Here is a 17376-nt window from a genome sequence, read left to right as displayed (position 1 = left end):
CACCATCACATCACACACTCCCGGGGTCAGACACAGAGTGAATCTCCATCCACACCATCACATCACACACTCCCACGGTCAGACACAGAGTGAATGTCCCTCCACACCATCCCATCACACACTCCCGGGGTCAACCACAGAGTGAATCTCCCTCCACACCGTCCCATCACACACTGCCGGGTTCAGACACAGAGTGAATCTCCATCCACACGGTCCCATCACACACTCCCAGGTTCAGACGCAGAGTGAATCTCCATCCACACCATCCCATCACACACTCCCTGGTTCAGACGCAGAGTGAATCTCCATCCACACCATCCCATCACACACTCCCCGGATCAGACACAGAATGAATCTCCATCCACACCATCCCATCACACACTCCCGGGTTCAGACAAAGAGCGAATCTCCATCCACACCATCCCATCACACACCCCTGAGATCAGACACAGAGTGAATCTCCCACCACACCGTCCCATCACACACTCCAGGGGTCAGACACAGAGTGAATCTCCATCCACACAGTCCCATCACACGCTCCCCAGGTCAGACACAGAGTGAATCTCCCTCCACACCGTCCCATCACACACTCTCGGGGTCAGACACAGAGTGAATCTCCATCCACACCATCCCATCACACACTCCCCGGGTCAGACACAGAGTGAATCTCCATCCACACGGTCCCATCACACACTCCCAGGTTCAGATGCAGAGTGAATCTCCATCCACACGGTCCCATCACACACTCCCACGGTCAGACACAGAGTGAATGTCCCTCCACACCATCCCATCACACACTCCCTGGGTCACAGACAGAGTGAATCTCCATCCACACCATCACATCACACACTCCCGGGGTCAGACACAGAGTGAATCTCCCTCCACACCATCCCATCACACACTCCCCGGGTCAGACACAGAGTGAATCTCCCTCCACACCATCACATCGACGCCGTCCCATCACACACTCCCGGGGTCAGACACAGAGTGAATCTCCCTCCACACCGTCCCATCACACACTCCCTGGGTCAGACACAGATTGAATCTCCCTCCACACCGTCCCATCACACACTCCCGGGGTCAACCACAGAGTGAATCTCCCTCCACACCGTCCCATCACACACTCCCGGGTTCAGACACAGAGTGAATCTCCATCCACACGACCCATCACACACTCCCGGGGTCAGACACAGAGAGGAGCTGTGCTGACTGAGCTGGGAGAAATCGAGGCAAAACTACTGGATAAAGTTCGTGGAATACTTTGGAGGTGGCTCTAAAAGTCTCTTGAACAATCGAGTGAGTGACGGCGCTGGTGAAGAAACTCGGTGTGCAGTTTTACTGCCGGTTTGGGCTGGGTTTGTTGGCGGCTGCTAACTGCATAGCTCCCAGCTGCGGCCGCTGGCAACTCGCCAGGAAGCCGGTTCGCTCCAAAACCGGAGGCAAACGCCGTCGTTCCCCCCATTGACAGCGGGGTAACGTTCCTCCTCCATTGTTTTTCCTGATTTTCGTCCGGTGTTGGTGCCGAAGCATCTGGAAGGACGTTTCGGCCTCTCCCGGCCTGGGTCTCTGCAAGTCCGACGGAGCCTTTCCTGGCGTCGAGCCAGCGAGGAACTGTCGACTGCAAACTTTCCCGGCCAGTTATTCGACTCGTTCCAGGACTTCTAACTGGCACCGCTGTAGGATTCTCGGACTGGAAAGAGCGCCAGCATGCCGGACCGGTCTCCAGGGAGTCGCGGGCCTTCGGGGAGTTACGCAAGGGCGGCTGCCTCCCCGGCCTCGGACAACGCCCTTTTTCGGTCGGTGAAGGTGGAACGTGGGGTGCAATGTATTTTGCGCCCTGGAATGACACTAGAAAAGTGTACGGAGGCAATGGAGGACCTTGTTGGGAAAGGTGGTATTCTGGCCACCGAGAAGGAGTTTGGAAAGGCGGTGTTTTATCTGGTGAATGAAGAGCTAGTGCACCGGGCCCTAAGCAGGGGAGTCACGGTAGACAACATCTTTTTACCTATGGAGCTGGTGACGGCCCCCACGCAACGTATCGTGCTTGGGCATGTTAAGCCTTTCATTCCAAATGAGGACTTGCTTCCCCCACTGGCCCGTTTAGGGCAAGTAAGGTCGGAGATCACTGCCATCCGACACAAATTTAAGAGACGCACCCTCCGCACCGTAATCTCTTTCCGGCGTCAGGTATTCATGCAGCTGGAAAGGGAGGACGATGTTGAGGGCCGGTTTACTGTCCGGCATGAGGGAGTGGATTATCAGGTGTACTGGAGCTCCGAGCGCCCGCGGTGCCATGCGTGCAGGGGGGTGGGGCACTTTCGGAGGGACTGTCCTGCCGGCCGGAACCCGAGGGAGCCCATTTCGGGCACCAGTGCCCCAGCTACCTCTGCCCCTGATCCTACTCCTGCACGTGCATCTGCGCCTGCATCTGACCCTGCCCCCGCCCGTAATCCTGCCCCAGCCCCTCACCCTGCCCCTGCCCCTACCCCTACCTCTACTCCTACGGTTGGGTCGGTCCCTGCTCCTCTCCCTGTGGTTCGGGTGGGGGACGGGGTGGAGTCTGTGCGGAGTAAGAAGGCAAAGGGGAAATCCAAACACAGTAAGAAGCGGGCCTTTGAGGCTGCAGAGCTCACGCCCATTTCGCCTGAAGTGGAGCGTGGGGCTCGGGGAGGTGCGCTAGCAGACGGGGCGATGGAAACAGAGAGCGCCGCCCCATCGGTGAAGCCTGCACCTGTGTGCTCCTCCGGTGTGAAGAGGAGAAGGGAACGTTCCCGCAAGAGGGCAGGGGATGTAGATGCGGAGGAGTCCCAGGAAGGGGTGGGAATCCGGGTAGGGGTTGGTTCTAAACCTGAGTCCCCAGATGTAGCCACCAGTCCTGGGGAAGATGGTGTGGTTGTGCAAATAGCTTGTGATAGCCCTGTTTGCACCAATGAGGCAGCCCTGGAGGCCTCCACCCAGGACCTACAAGTCAGCGCCTCTCTGGAGGCCAGTGTACCGAATAATGTAAGAGGAGACGAGACAAAGCGCTCTCATTCTCAGCACCAGGCTGCTTGTGAATCCCTTGGACCAAAGGTGCCGGGTTCCCCTCTATGCCTGCCCCCTGGGGAGGGCGTTTTTCTGTGCACGTCGACCCCAGCAATTAATGACTTGCAGGGAGTCCCTGGGGATTGTCCCTCCACTGTCGCAAATGTGGATGAGGCTGATGCGACGGTGGAGCGGGCAGGTAAGAGCGAGGTGCCCGCTGCGCGGTATGGGTCACAAGCGCAGCCATCTTTTGGAACATGCGGGGAGGCCGATGGGGATTCTGTCTGCAGTGACGGGTTGGAGGGGGACTCTTTCGATAGTGAAATAATGGACATCCTCACCCCTCCTGAGAAGTCCCCATTGATACCTGTAGAGGAAATTAAGCATTTTATTCTTACCTCTGAGGGTGCCAAGCACCGGCCTCAACTAGCCTCGCTACGCTGGCCCAGCATGCCGAGGCTGGTGAGGTCCCTGCGAGTCATCCTCGGACGAAAGGGAAAGGGAAAGAGGAATGCGGTGGCGGGGAACGACAGACGGCAACTAAAATCCTTCCTAGATGACCTAGTAAGGGACATTAGAGGGAGAAGCAGCCTCGCTCCTACGGGGGATGGTGGGTCACAGGGTGTCGCTGGTACCGCTCGAGCCCGGAAGGCAAAAAGTAACCTTGCTTTCTTTCCGGACAGTGTGGTGGAGGGCGCCTCCGCTCTCACCGAAATGGGCACAGCTGCTGAGACCTAGTGTGCTCCCGCCATGAAGCTTACCATAGCTAGTCTCAACGTAAACGGCAGCAGGGGTCCTCTTCGCAGGCATAACAATCTCTCAGCCCTCAGGGATGGGCGGTATACGGTGAGTTTCCTGCAGGAAACCCATACCATCCCTGGGGACGAGTCTGCTTGGCTCCTGGAGTGGCGGGGCGGGGTCTACATGAGTCACCTCAGCTCCATTTCTAGCGGGGTGGCGATCCTGTTGGCCCCGACCTTCCAGCCAGTAATTGAAAGAGTCCAGGACGTTGTGCCCGGCCGTCTGCTCCACCTGGTTGTGCGCCTGGATGGCGTACCATTGCATTTTATCAATGTGTATGCTCCCAGGCGCGGTGTGATGCAGACGCGCCTATTCTGCCAGCTGTCCACCCTGCTGAGCTCCATCGATCCTGGGGATTGCGTCATCCTCGGGGGAGATTTCAATTGTACCCTCGAGGCGGAGGACCGTTCGGGCCTCCAACGCGACCCAGCATCGGCAAAAAAGTTAAAGGAGCTAGTCGGCTCCTTTGACTTGGTGGACAGCTGGCGGAATCTTCACCCCAACTCTAGCGCCTTCTCGAGAAGGTCTAGAGAAGGAGGTTCCAGGATAGACCGCATTTACATCTCTCGGGCCTACGTCTCCCGCGTGTCGGCGTTCTCCATGCAGCCGGTGTCGTGCTCGGATCATCACCTTGTGTGGATGGAATTTATTCCACTACACCCTCGGGTGGGATCCGGGTACTGGCATTTTAACAACCGGCTGCTGGAGGACAGCCGATTCCGGGATTCGTTCCGAGCTTTCTGGGTCTCCTGGAAGGAGAGGCGAAGAGATTTCTGCTCCCTACGGCTATGGTGGGATGTGGGCAAAGCCCACATCCGGTTTTTATGTCGGGAGTACACTAGGGGGTCGACAAAGAGGCGGAGCTCTGAGGTTGAGCGGCTTGAGAGAGCGTTGCTTGACCTGGAGTCCCGCCTCGGTCCAACCGCTGGAGACCAACAGCTGTGGCAGGAATACCAGGAGAAGAAGGACGCACTAAGGAACCTGCAGCTTCAGCAGTCCCGAGGTGCGTACGTGAGGTCACGGATCCAAATGCTGCAGGATTTGGACCGTGGCTCACCCTTCTTCTACTCGTTGGAAAGGTGGCGGGGAGTTCAAAAGCAGCTAGTGGAGCTGCTGGCTGCCGATGGCTCCTCCATCACGGACCCTGATGGAATTAACAACGAGGTCCGTTCTTTCTATCGGTCCTTATTCTCGCCTGATCCGTCAAATGCGGAGGCGTGTAATGAGGTCTGGGAGGATTTGCCGAAGGTCAGCCCAGAGGACGCAGTGCGTCTGGATGCCCCCCTGACTCGGGAGGAGCTGTCCACTGCCCTTCGGCAACTCCGGAGGGGCAAGTCCCCTGGTTTGGATGGACTGAGTGTTGAGTTTTATCAGGCTTTTTGGGATGTCCTGGGGGATGATTACAGCCTTGTCCTAGGGGAGAGCCTAGCCACTGGAGAAATGCCCCTCTCATGGCGGAGAGCTGTTGTGGTCCTACTGCCCAAGAAGGGAGACCTCCGCCTGCTAAAGAACTGGCGGCCGGTCTCCCTCTTGTGCGTGGACTACAAGATCTTCGCCCGGGCAATGGCCAACCGTCTGGGTTCGGTAATTGGACAGGTGGTCCATCCTGACCAATCTTATACAGTCCCGGGCCGCTCCATCCAGGACAATGTCCACCTAGTACGGGACCTGATCCACCTACTCCAGGAGACTGGGACCCCGGCAGCGTTTCTTTCTCTTGACCAGGAGAAGGCTTTTGACCGGGTGGACCACAGTTTCCTGGTGGGCACCCTGCAGGCTTTTGGGCTCGGACCACACTTTGTGGCCCGAGTTCGGCTCCTGTACTCTGCCGCAGAGTGCCTAGTTAAAATTAATGGATCATTGACAGGACCTATCCACTTCCGAAGAGGAGTGCGTCAAGGGTGCCCCATGTCCGGTCAACTGTATGCGATCTGTGTCGAGCCATTCCTCGGCCTTCTTCGGCGAAGGCTGACAGGTCTGGTTCTGCGCGAACCGGACATGGGGGTCGTCCTCTCGGCCTACGCCGATGACGTACTCCTCATGATGACAGACCCCTGTGACCTGCGGAGGATGCGCGAGTGCCAAGATGTTTTCTCGGCGGCATCCTCCGCCAGGATCAACTGGGCGAAATGTTCCGGACTCTTAGTAGGCCAGTGGCAGGTGGACTCCCTGCCGGAGGAGATGAGAGCTTTTGAGTGGAGCACCAGACGTCTTCTCTATCTGGGAGTCTACCTGAGTCCTTCTGGGGAGACCTGGCTGGCGAACTGGCAGGACCTGGAGACAAAGGTCATGGCCCGGCTAGGGCGCTGGTCAGGCCTTCTCAGGGTGCTTTCCTATCGAGGCAGGGTGGTGGTCATAAACCAGCTGGTGGCCTCCATGTTGTGGTACCGGATGGTCACCTTGGCCCCCCCCTGCCCCTTTTGTCGCAAGAATGCAGAGGAAGCTAGTGGACTTCTTCTGGGGAAACAGGAAGCACTGGGTCTCTGCAGCGGTTCTGAGTCTCCCAGAAGGAGAGGGCGGACAGTCGCTGGTGTGTGTACGCACACGACTGGCGGCTCTCCGCCTCAGGACGCTGCAGAGATTCCTGTACGCCGAGCACCCTCCCAGGTGGCACGTGTTGGCGACTTTCTTCCTCCGGAGGGGCTGCTGTCTTGCCGAAGATATGCAGCTACCACCGGCGGGCGTCAGCCGTGCTGCTTTGCAGAGGCTGCCCGGCTTCTATCAGGACCTACTGAGAGTCTGGAACATGGTTGCCTCAGGCCGGGAATCCCCTCCTCTGGCAGAGGGCGGGGTCCTGGCCGACCCTTGCCCTGTCTCAACGGATGTCAGTGCGGCTCAGGTGTGTGGAACGACTCGGGCTGAGCTGCTCGTCGGGCCCAGGCCCCGCAGCCTTACCCGAGAGACGAATCCACACAACTTGAGCCGTCTTTCATCAACACCCACAATCCCATTTAGGGATGCAGGCAGGAGGTACCTTTATGGGCTGCTGCTCCACACCCTCCACTTCCTAGCATTTGTCCACCGTCCCGACACGCCATGGCGGTCGGTCTTTCCACCTGGAGGTGAGGGGGGTCCCCAGTGGAAGTCCCTCTACAAGGGAGTCCTTCCCATGCACCTTGGGGATCTCGGCTGGAGGGTGCTGCATAAAGCGGTGCCCTGCAATAAGTTCTTTAGTTTGTACACGGATCTCCCAGCCGCGTGTCACTTCTGCGGGCTGGAGGAGACCGTGTACCATATGTACGTGGAGTGTGTGAGGCTGCAGCCCCTTTTCGCGTATTTGCGTGGGCTGCTTCTCGCCTTCTGGTTGCATTTCAGTCCCACCCTATTCATATATGGTCATCCAGTAAGGAGGGGGGCACAGAGGGATGAGGATGTCCTTGTCAACTTGCTCCTGGGGCTGGCGAAAATTGCCATCCGTGGCTCCTGGAAAAGGGTGGCAGGAGGTTCTCCCCGGGCGGACTGCCTGGCTATGTTTAGGGGGTATGTTCGAGCCCGGGTGAACATTGAAAAGGAATACGCACAGTCCACGGCGACCGTCGAGATGTTCCGGGACCGTTGGGCTCCGCGGGGTGTAAATGCCATCATTGACGAGGATGGCAATATATTGGTTTAACATGTATTGTCTGTTTGTAGTGTAGTAAATGTGTTATTCACTGGGTTTGTAAATATTGTATGGCACCGACATTTGTAATAAAGAATTTTGTTTAAAAAAAAAAAAAAAGGTCAGACACAGAGTGAATCTCCTCCACACCATCCCATCACACACTCCCCAGGTCAGACACAGAGTGAATCTCCATCCACACCATCACATCACACACTCCCACGGTCAGACACAGAGTGTATCTCCCTCCACACCAACCCATCACACACTCCCAGGGTCAGACACAGAGTGAATCTCCATTCACACCATCACATCACACACTCCCCGGGTCAGACACAGAGTGAATCTCCATCCACACCATCACATCCACACCATCCCATCACACACTCCCGGGTTCAGACACAGAGTGAATCTCCATCCACACGGTCCCATCACACACTCCCTGGTTCAGACGCAGAGTGAATCTCCATCCACACCATCCCATCACACACTCCCCGGATCAGACACAGAATGAATCTCCATCCACACCATCCCATCACACACTCCCGGGTTCAGACAAAGAGTGAATCTCCGTCCACACCATCCCATCACACACTCCTGAGATCAGACACAGAGTGAATCTCCCACCACACCGTCCCATCACACACTCCAGGGGTCAGACACAGAGTGAATCTCCATCCACACCATCCCATCACACACTCCCGGGGTCACACACAGAGTGAATCTCCATCCACACCATCCCATCACACACTCCCCGGGTCAGACACAGAGTGAATCTCCATCCACACAGTCCCATCACACACTCCCGTGTTCAGACAAAGAGTGAATCTCCCTCCACACCATCACATCCACACCATCCCATCACACACTCCCCGGGTCAGACACAGAGTGAATCTCCATCCACACGGTCCCATCACACACTCCCCGGGTCGGACACAGAGTGAATCTCCATCCACACGGTCCCATCACACACTCCCGGGTTCAGACACAGAGTGAATCTCCATCCACACGGTCCCATCACACACTCCCAGGTTCAGACGCAGAGTGAATCTCCATTCACACCATCACATCACACACTCCCCGGGTCATACACTGAGTGAATCTCCCTCCACACCATCACATCCACACCATCCCATCACACACTCCCCGGGGTCAGACACAAAGTGAATCTCCATCCACACCATCCCATCACACACTCCCCAGGTCAGACACAGAGTGAATCTCCATCCACACCATCCCATCACACACTCCCCGGGTCAGGCACAGGATGAATCTCCATCCACACCATCCAATCACAGACTCCCCAGGTCAGACACAGAGTGAATCTCCCTCCACACCAGCTCCCTCCACACCGTCACATCACATACTCCCCGGGTCAGACACAGAGTGAATCTCCCTCCATACCATCACATCATACACTCCCACGGTCAGACACAGAGTGAATGTCCCTCCACACCATCCCATCACACACTCCCGGGGTCAGACACAGAGTGAATCTCCATCCACACCATCACATCACACACTCCCCGGGAATGACACAGAGTGAATCTCCCTCCACACCATCACATCAACACCGTCCCATCACACACTCCCGGGGTCAGACACAGAGTGAAGCTCCCTCCACACCATCACATAACACACTCCCCGGGTCAGACACAGAGTGAATCTCCATCCACCCGGTCCCATCACACACTCCCAGGGTCAGACACAGAGTGAAGCTCCCTCCACACCATCACATAACACACTCCCCGGGTCAGACACAGAGTGAATCTCCATCCACACCGTCCCATCACACACTCCCGGGGTCAGACACAGAGTGAATCTCCCTCCGCACCATCCCATCACACACTCCCGGTGTCAGACACAGAGTGAAGTTTCCTCCACACCAACACATCACACACTCCCCGGGTCAGACACAGAGTGAATCTCCCTCCACACCGTCCAATCACACATTCCCAGGGTCAGACACAGAGTGAATCTCCATCCACCCGGTCCCATCACACACTCCCAGGGTCAGACACAGAGTGAAGCTCCCTCCACACCATCACATAACACACTCCCCGGGTCAGACACAGAGTGAATCTCCATCCACACCGTCCCATCACACACTCCCGGGGTCAGACACAGAGTGAATCTCCCTCCGCACCATCCCATCACACACTCCCGGTGTCAGACACAGAGTGAAGTTTCCTCCACACCAACACATCACACACTCCCCGGGTCAGACACAGAGTGAATCTCCCTCCACACCGTCCAATCACACATTCCCAGGGTCAGACACAGACTGAATTTCCATCCACACGGTCCCATCACACACTCCCCGGTGTCAGACACAGAGTTAATCTCCCTCCACACCATCACATCACACATCCCCAGGGTCAGACACAGAGTGAATCTCCCTCCACACCGTCCCATCACACACTCCCGGGGTCAGACACAGAGTGAATCTCCATCCACACCGTCCCATCACACACTCCCGGGGTCAGACACAGAGTGAATCTCCATCCACACCATCCCATCACACACTCCCCGGATCAGACACAGAATGAAGCTCCATCCACACGGTCCCATCACACACTCCCAGGTTCAGACGCAGAGCGAATCTCCATTCACACCATCACATCACACACTCCCCGGATCAGACACAGAATGAATCTCCATCCACTCCATCCCATCACACACTCCCGGGTTCAGACACAGAGTGAATCTCCCACCACACCATCCCATCACACACTCCAGGGGTCAGACGCAGAGTGAATCTCCATTCACACCATCACATCACACACTCCCGGGGTCAGACACAGAGTGAATCTCCATCCACACCATCCCATCACACACTCCCGGGGTCAGACACAGAGTGAATCTCCATCCACACCATCCCATCACACACTCCCCGGGTCAGACACAGAGTGAATCTCCATCCACATGGTCCCATCACACACTCCCGGGGTCAAACACAGAGTGAATCTCCATCCACACCATCACATCACACACTCCCGGGGTCAGACACTGAGTTAATCTCTCTCCATACCATCACATCAACATCATCCCATCACTCACTCCCGGGGTCAGACACAGAGTGAATCTCCATCCACACGGTCCCATCACACACTCCCGGGGTCAGACACTGAGTGAATCTCCCTCCACACCATCACATCCACACCATCCCATCACACACTCCCCGGGTCAGACACAGAGTGAATCTCCATCCACACCATCAAATCACACACTCCTGAGATCAGACACAGAGTGAAGCTCCATCCACACCATCACATCCACACCATCCCATCACACACTCCCCGGGTCGGACACAGAGTGAATCTCCATCCACACGGTCCCATCACACACTCCCGGGGTCAGACACAGAGTGAATCTCCATCCACACTATCCCATCACACACTCCCGGGGTCAGACACAGAGTGAAGTTCCATCCACACCGTCACATCACACACCCCCAGGGTCAGTCACTGAGTGAAGCTCCCTCTGCACTGTCACATCACACACAGCCCCAGGGTCAGATACAGTGAAGCTCTCTCTATTCTGTCCCATCACACACTCCTTGGGTCAGACACAGAGTGAAGCTCCCTCTATGCTGTCCTATCACACACACCCCGAGGGTCAGATACAGAGTGAAGCTCCCTCTGCACTGTCACATCACACACAGCCCCAGGGTCAGATACAGAGTGAAGCTCTCTCTATTCTGTCCCATCACACAATGCACCAAACAGTACTGATCCAGACACAGAGTAGGGTGTGTCGATGATTCAGGCCGACTCAGCTGCGGGAGGTTAGCCCTGGGACGACTTCAAAGCTGTTGAATAGACTCGGCGACCATCAATCACCAACACTTTGCATCTTGATCAATGGGGCAAGAATGACCCCTGACCTCCAACTGTGCTATTGGGATGAGCTTGCAGATTGTCCTACCCGGAGAGCGTCCAGGATCACAGCTTTCTGGGCGGAAGAGAGCTGAACCAGGAAAGGGTGGAAGCAGGCGCAGGCCCTGGCCAAAACTCCAGCTGGAAGGCGCTGCAGGGCAGACAGACTCAAGCCAGGCAGCAGTTGTCCAAGGTGGCAGAGGGCGTCCGCGGACACCTAGAATGTTCAACAAGGTCCAAGTATCACACAGTTTTCAGTACTTAACATCAAAAGACACATCTACGATCTCCTTTTACCCTTGTAGTAAGCTGGTATGTTCTCATGATTACATCCGCCACCCCTTCCTGAACAGCTGTAGGCCAGCTTCACCCTGACTGCCGTCTACGTCTCTTTCCGAATTGCCGTTAACGTTCAGAATTAAAGTGAACAATAGAGTGTCAAAGTAGAATCAAAAAATGTCAGACTGGATAGCATGCATGAAGGCGATAATTCACCACTGCAAGGCTCATTCAATTACCTTCAAAATTTTGTATTTAACTTGTGGTGTTCCTCTATTGGCGTGTGTGGTGGGACAGTGTGGAGAAAGCTTCCTCGATGTCTAACCTCAATACATGATGAGACAGTGTAGAGGGAGCTTCACTCTGTGTCTGACCTCAGGACTGTGTGACGGGATGGTGTAGAGGGAGCTTCACTCTGTGTCTGACCCCGGGAGTGTGTGATGGGACAGTGTGGAGGGAGCTTCACTTTGTGTTTGACCCCGGGAGTTTCTGATGAGATGGTGAAGAGAGGGAGCTTCACTCTGTGTCTAAACCCAGGAGTTTGTGATGGGACGGTGAAGAGAAGGAGCCTCGCTCAGTGTCTGACCCCAGGAGTGTGTAATGGGACGGTGAAGCGAAGGAGCCTCACTCAGTGTCTGACCACGGGAGTGTGAAATGGGACGGTGAAGGGAGAGCTGCCCCCTGTGTCAGACACATGCTGTCAGTGTCTGATGAGACACCAGGCGTCTCTGTATCACCAAGTGCCCTGTTGGACAGCACCAATCCCACCAGTGATGAGAATGAAATGTTGTTTTTCTATTTAAAAGTCAAAATAGCTGGATACTTACATTACTTCCCTGAATAACCTCCGTCACAAGCTGATCAGCCTACAAAACAGTTTGAAAAAGTAAAAATAATTTTATTAAGGACTGAGTCACTAACTGCTAGTTACCCACCACCAAGTTTAATTTGATGTCTGCTGTACTTGGTCGCTGGGTTTCCTGTCCTTCCTCTCATCTCCACTAGGTGGCAGCTGCCCACACACCAGCTTCTGTCCAGACTTCTGCTGTTTCTCATGGGGAACGGGTGGGTGAAATGTGGCTTATTTCATCACCTGGCAGTGTCACATCTGCACACACTCTCTCTCACACACACTCACACACACACTCACACTCACACACACACATGCACACACACACGCACACACACACTCTCTCACACACACTCTCTTTCTCACACACACTCTCACACACTCACATTCACACACACTCACGCACACACACTCACACTCACGCACAGACACAGACACACACACACTCACACACACCCTCTCTCTCACACACACACTCTCTCACACACACACTCACACTCACACACAAACACAGACACACACACACTCACTCTCTCTCACACTTGCACACACACACACACACACACACTCTCTCACACACACACACTGTCTCTCTCACACACACACACACATTCACTCACACACACACACTCTCTCACACACACTCACACACACACTCACACACACTCACACACAAACACAGACACACACACACACTCACTCTCTCTCACACTCGCACACACACACTCACACACACTCTCACACACACACATTCTCTCACACACACACACTCACACACTCTCTCTCACACACACACACTCACACACACACACACACACACTTACAATAGTGACGAGGTGTTTGGAACTGAAGAACCTTCCCTCCCCTTTACAGAGTGCAGCCCGTTTGTAGGTCAGCATAATAGCATGGTGGTTAACAAAATGCTTTTACTGAACCAGCAATCTGGATTTAATCCCCACTGCTGTCTCTCACCTCCAATGGTGACTGATGACCCAGATGACTGAATACCAGTTATCCAGCCATCCGCCAGCAAGCAATGGAGGGAGCGCTAAGCCATCAGCCAGCTGTCTTGTACTTATGTCGACACAGAAAGAAGCCATTCAGCCCATCAAATCCATACTGTCCCCCTAAGGAGCAATGCCATTAATCCCGCTCCTGCTCCAGAATATTGTTTCACACCCATGCCCGTCAATTTCACCTTGGAGTCAGGTCCAGAGATGACGGCTAACCTTTGGTGGGCAGACAGGTTTTGGAGAAAAGCCACATCAAGAACAGGTAGGATCCCACTGAGAGCTGCCCAGTCCTGGTGGGTTAGTGCACTCACATTCTGACCCCGCAGGTGGGTCACCAAAAGATTTGTTTTTGAAATTAACCTACACTAGGTGGAGGAATTTCTTTAGCCAGAGGGTAAGCAATCTGTGAAATTCATTGCCAGCAACGGCCGTGAAGGCCAAGTCATTGAGTATACTTAAAGCAGAGGTTAACAGGTTCTTCATTAGTAATGGTGTCAAATGTCACAGGGAGAAGGCAGGAGAATGGAGTTGGGAGGGACAATAAATTAGCTGTGGTGGAATATTGGAGTAAATTTGATGGGCTGAATGGCCTAATTCTGATCCTCCGTCTTATGGTGACTAATTAAGCTCCCAACTTGGACACGCTTAGAGTGTGAGTCAGACGGAGAATGTGCAAACTCCAGATGGACGGCATCTTATGTCAGGATCAAACCCAGGTCTCCGACATCAGCACTAACTGCTGAACCATCGACCCACCCTCCATTTCAGTTGAGGTGTTGAACCTCATTTCCTTTCTCAAGCACCAGGACCTCACTAGGTGAAAATCAGGGGCATTCTCCCTGTAAATCCTGACGGTCCATCTCGAATACAGACATACACACACACAGCGGACAGAGCAAGGTAACTGACCTGGGCAGTAGTGACTGACGCGGAGCCAAGTCCAGAGATGATGGCTAACCTTTGGTGAGTGGACAGGTTTTGGAGAAAAGCCACGCCGAGAACAGGTAGGATCCCACCGAGAGCTGCCCAGTCCTGGTGGGTTAGTGCACTCACGTTCTGACCTCGCAGGTGGGTCACCAAAAGGTGTGCAGTCTAAAAGCAAGAGAAAACAGCAGGCGCAGGTCACACATCCAGCAAACCCACTGCTCCAAGTCCATGACCTCCACTGCAGGCTTCCCTGCCCCACGCCAGAATGAAGGCAGAAACTCCAAGGTAGGGAGGTGTGGAATAGGAGCCTGGAGCCATAGCCACCTCCACACACCACTCCCACCCAGTAAGATCTTTGCCTCATCCAATTTCCCATCTGCTCCCTACATCCCTCTATGGTTTCAGTAACCAGAACTCCATGGATCATCTTCAACCTACTCAACATCTGAGACCAGTCCTCGGTTGACCTGGGACAGTGATCTCCAGCATCCACCCTGCTAATTTCTCCTGGAGATTAACTTCCAACATCTAGCCAGTGTGGCTGCCTTTGGAAACGACACACACGTGGTTTGCACACATTTCTGTTGTCAATGATCTCTCCCGTCTGTCCAACAACATCTTTGACCCCCTACCATCAGGCAGGAGATAACGTTGCATTAGGACGAGAACTGTTAGGATGGGAAACAGTTTCTTCCCCCAGAACATGAGATACTGAACTCCCTGCCACCACCCAGGTCTCATCACGTGTGAAGTTATACTGTTTACTTTTTAAACTTGTGCTGTAAATGGACCTTGTCATTTGTTAATTTATTTGTGGTGCCTTCACTTTATGTGTTAAGTGTGTAAGTTAGATGTACTGTGTTGTGCCCCCTGGTCCAGGGGAACGTTGTTTCATTTGGTGGTATACATCTACATGGTTGAATGACACTATAAACATGAACTTGAACTTTTCCAATACCTGGGAGAGAACTCTCTCCCTCACCCACGGATTCTCTGCACAGTAACTAGACGTTGAGCGGACAACTGACCTGGAATCTCGTCAGATAATACAGAGGGAATTGGGAACAGAGGCCACTCAGCCCTTTGGAGCATGTTTTCACATCAATACATGACATGGGCCAACCCAATCTTGTTTGTATTTACTATCCCTTGTTCCTCAGTGCCATTGCTCAACAAAAGTCCTTTGGTCCTCAAATTTCAGTGTTTCGAACATAGAACACAGCACAGCACGGGCCCTTTGGCCTACATATCGAGCCGACTTTTAACTACTCTCACTTCAATCTAGCCCTTCCGTCACGCATCTCTCTCCATGGTTCTGTCATCCATTCCATATCTAAGAGTTTCTTAAATCCCATGAATGTATCCGCCTCTACCACCATCTCCGGCAGCGTTTTCCACATCCCCACCACTCTCTATGCAAAATCCTTACCTCTGACATAGCCCACTATACTTTCCTCCAATCACCTTAAAACTATGCCCTCTCATATTAGCTGGGAAAAGGTTTCTGGCTGTCCACTCAATCATTTTGTACACCTCTATCAAGTCTCTTTTTATCCTCCTTCACTCCAAAGAGAAAAGTTCTACCTTGCTCATGTCCTTATGAGACATACTCTCCAATCCAGGCAGCATCTTGGTAAATCTCTTCTGCACCCTCTCTAAAGCTTCCACATCCTTCCTATACTGAGCACAGTATCCTGGTATAGAAACACCTATGCCCTTGAACGGAAAATCGCACAAAGGGTATGATCACAGATAAAGTCCTCCCGGGTAAAGCCTTCCCCACCATTGAATACAGAGCACTGTCACACAAAAGCAGCAGCCACCATTTAGGGCCCCCATCACCCAGGCCTCGCTCTCTCCTCGCTGCTGTTGGTACAGGAGCCTCTGGACTCACACCACCAGGTTCCAGAACAGTTATCATCAGGCCCTTGAATCAGTGGAGACAACTTTACTCAATTTCACTTGCCCCACCATGAACTGTTCCCACAACTTATAAACTCACTTTCAAGGGCTCTTCACCTCATGTTCTCAATATTTATTGTTTAATTATTTATTATTATTACTTCTTTTTTCCTTTTGTATTTGCAGTTTGTCTTTTGCACATTGGTTGCTTGTTGGGTACAGTCTTTCACTGACTCTATTATGGTTCTTGGATTTACTGAGTATGCCTGCCAGAAAGTGAATCTCAGGGTTGTATATGGTGACATATATGTACCTTGATAATAAATTTACTTTGAACTTTTAAATGCCTAGCTGGAGTTTTTTTTCGAGCTGCAACTCAAAGTGTTTTGAGATCTTTGGGAAGAGATTTTCAGATTTCTGCAGTATACCCCTCATCCCCACCTCACCACTCCCTCTCCCTTGCAAATGAGGACATGCTTCTTGACATTAATGCTAGGCTAGGCAACCTTCGCTTTTTGCTTCAATCACTCTTCGGCGGGAGAGTAACGCCATTAGGAACAGAACAGTGGAAGGACCAGAGGGTCAGGCAGCATCTGCAGCGGCAGAAGGGGTGAGCTGCATTTCAAATCGAGGTTCCACACCAGGAGCCTTCAGTCCCTTTGGGGCTGGTCTGAGCTCTGGGGCACAGACGAGGAGAGGGAACTTCATACTCAGCCTCAAACCGTGCTTCACCATAACCAAGTGCAACCATTGGCCGGGGAATGGCCATTCAGCCCATCAAGGCTAGCTTACTATCCTGACACCTTTCTCCTGGGTACACAGGCTGAAAACAAAACACAAGCATTTGGAAAGACTTATAGAAATCTGGGCCAAACGCAGTAAGTTGGGACTAGGTGGATGTGTACGATGGTCTCGTTGGGGCAAAGGGCCCATATAAATACTGTGGTGCTCTATGATCCTATGAAAAGCAAAAAGCCAAATGCCAGTGGGGTGGGGGCAAAGAAATATTCTGGAAAAATTCTCCAGACCTGACGAAGGGTTCCAGTCTGAAATAAATATCGACTGAATATCCCTCTACAAGTACTGCCCGAGTTCCTTCAG

General features: G+C 53.5%; 1 protein-coding gene across 1 annotated transcript in view; it reads right to left on the bottom strand.

Annotated features, from left to right (window-relative positions):
- Positions 1–17376, bottom strand: part of LOC140212241 (stereocilin) — a 104054-nt gene that overhangs the window by 63068 nt on the left and 23610 nt on the right. Inside the window, exons 10-11 of the mRNA XM_072282964.1 lie at positions 14356–14538; positions 11354–11521 (exon numbers count right to left, since the gene is read on the bottom strand). Of these exons, the coding sequence (XP_072139065.1) occupies positions 11354–11521; positions 14356–14538 (351 nt within the window). The remainder of the gene's footprint in view (positions 1–11353; positions 11522–14355; positions 14539–17376) is intronic.

The sequence above is a fragment of the Mobula birostris genome, chromosome 18 (assembly GCF_030028105.1).
Source record: "Mobula birostris isolate sMobBir1 chromosome 18, sMobBir1.hap1, whole genome shotgun sequence".
Lineage (NCBI taxonomy): Eukaryota > Metazoa > Chordata > Chondrichthyes > Myliobatiformes > Myliobatidae > Mobula > Mobula birostris.
This window is presented reverse-complemented; position numbering and strand designations above follow the sequence as displayed.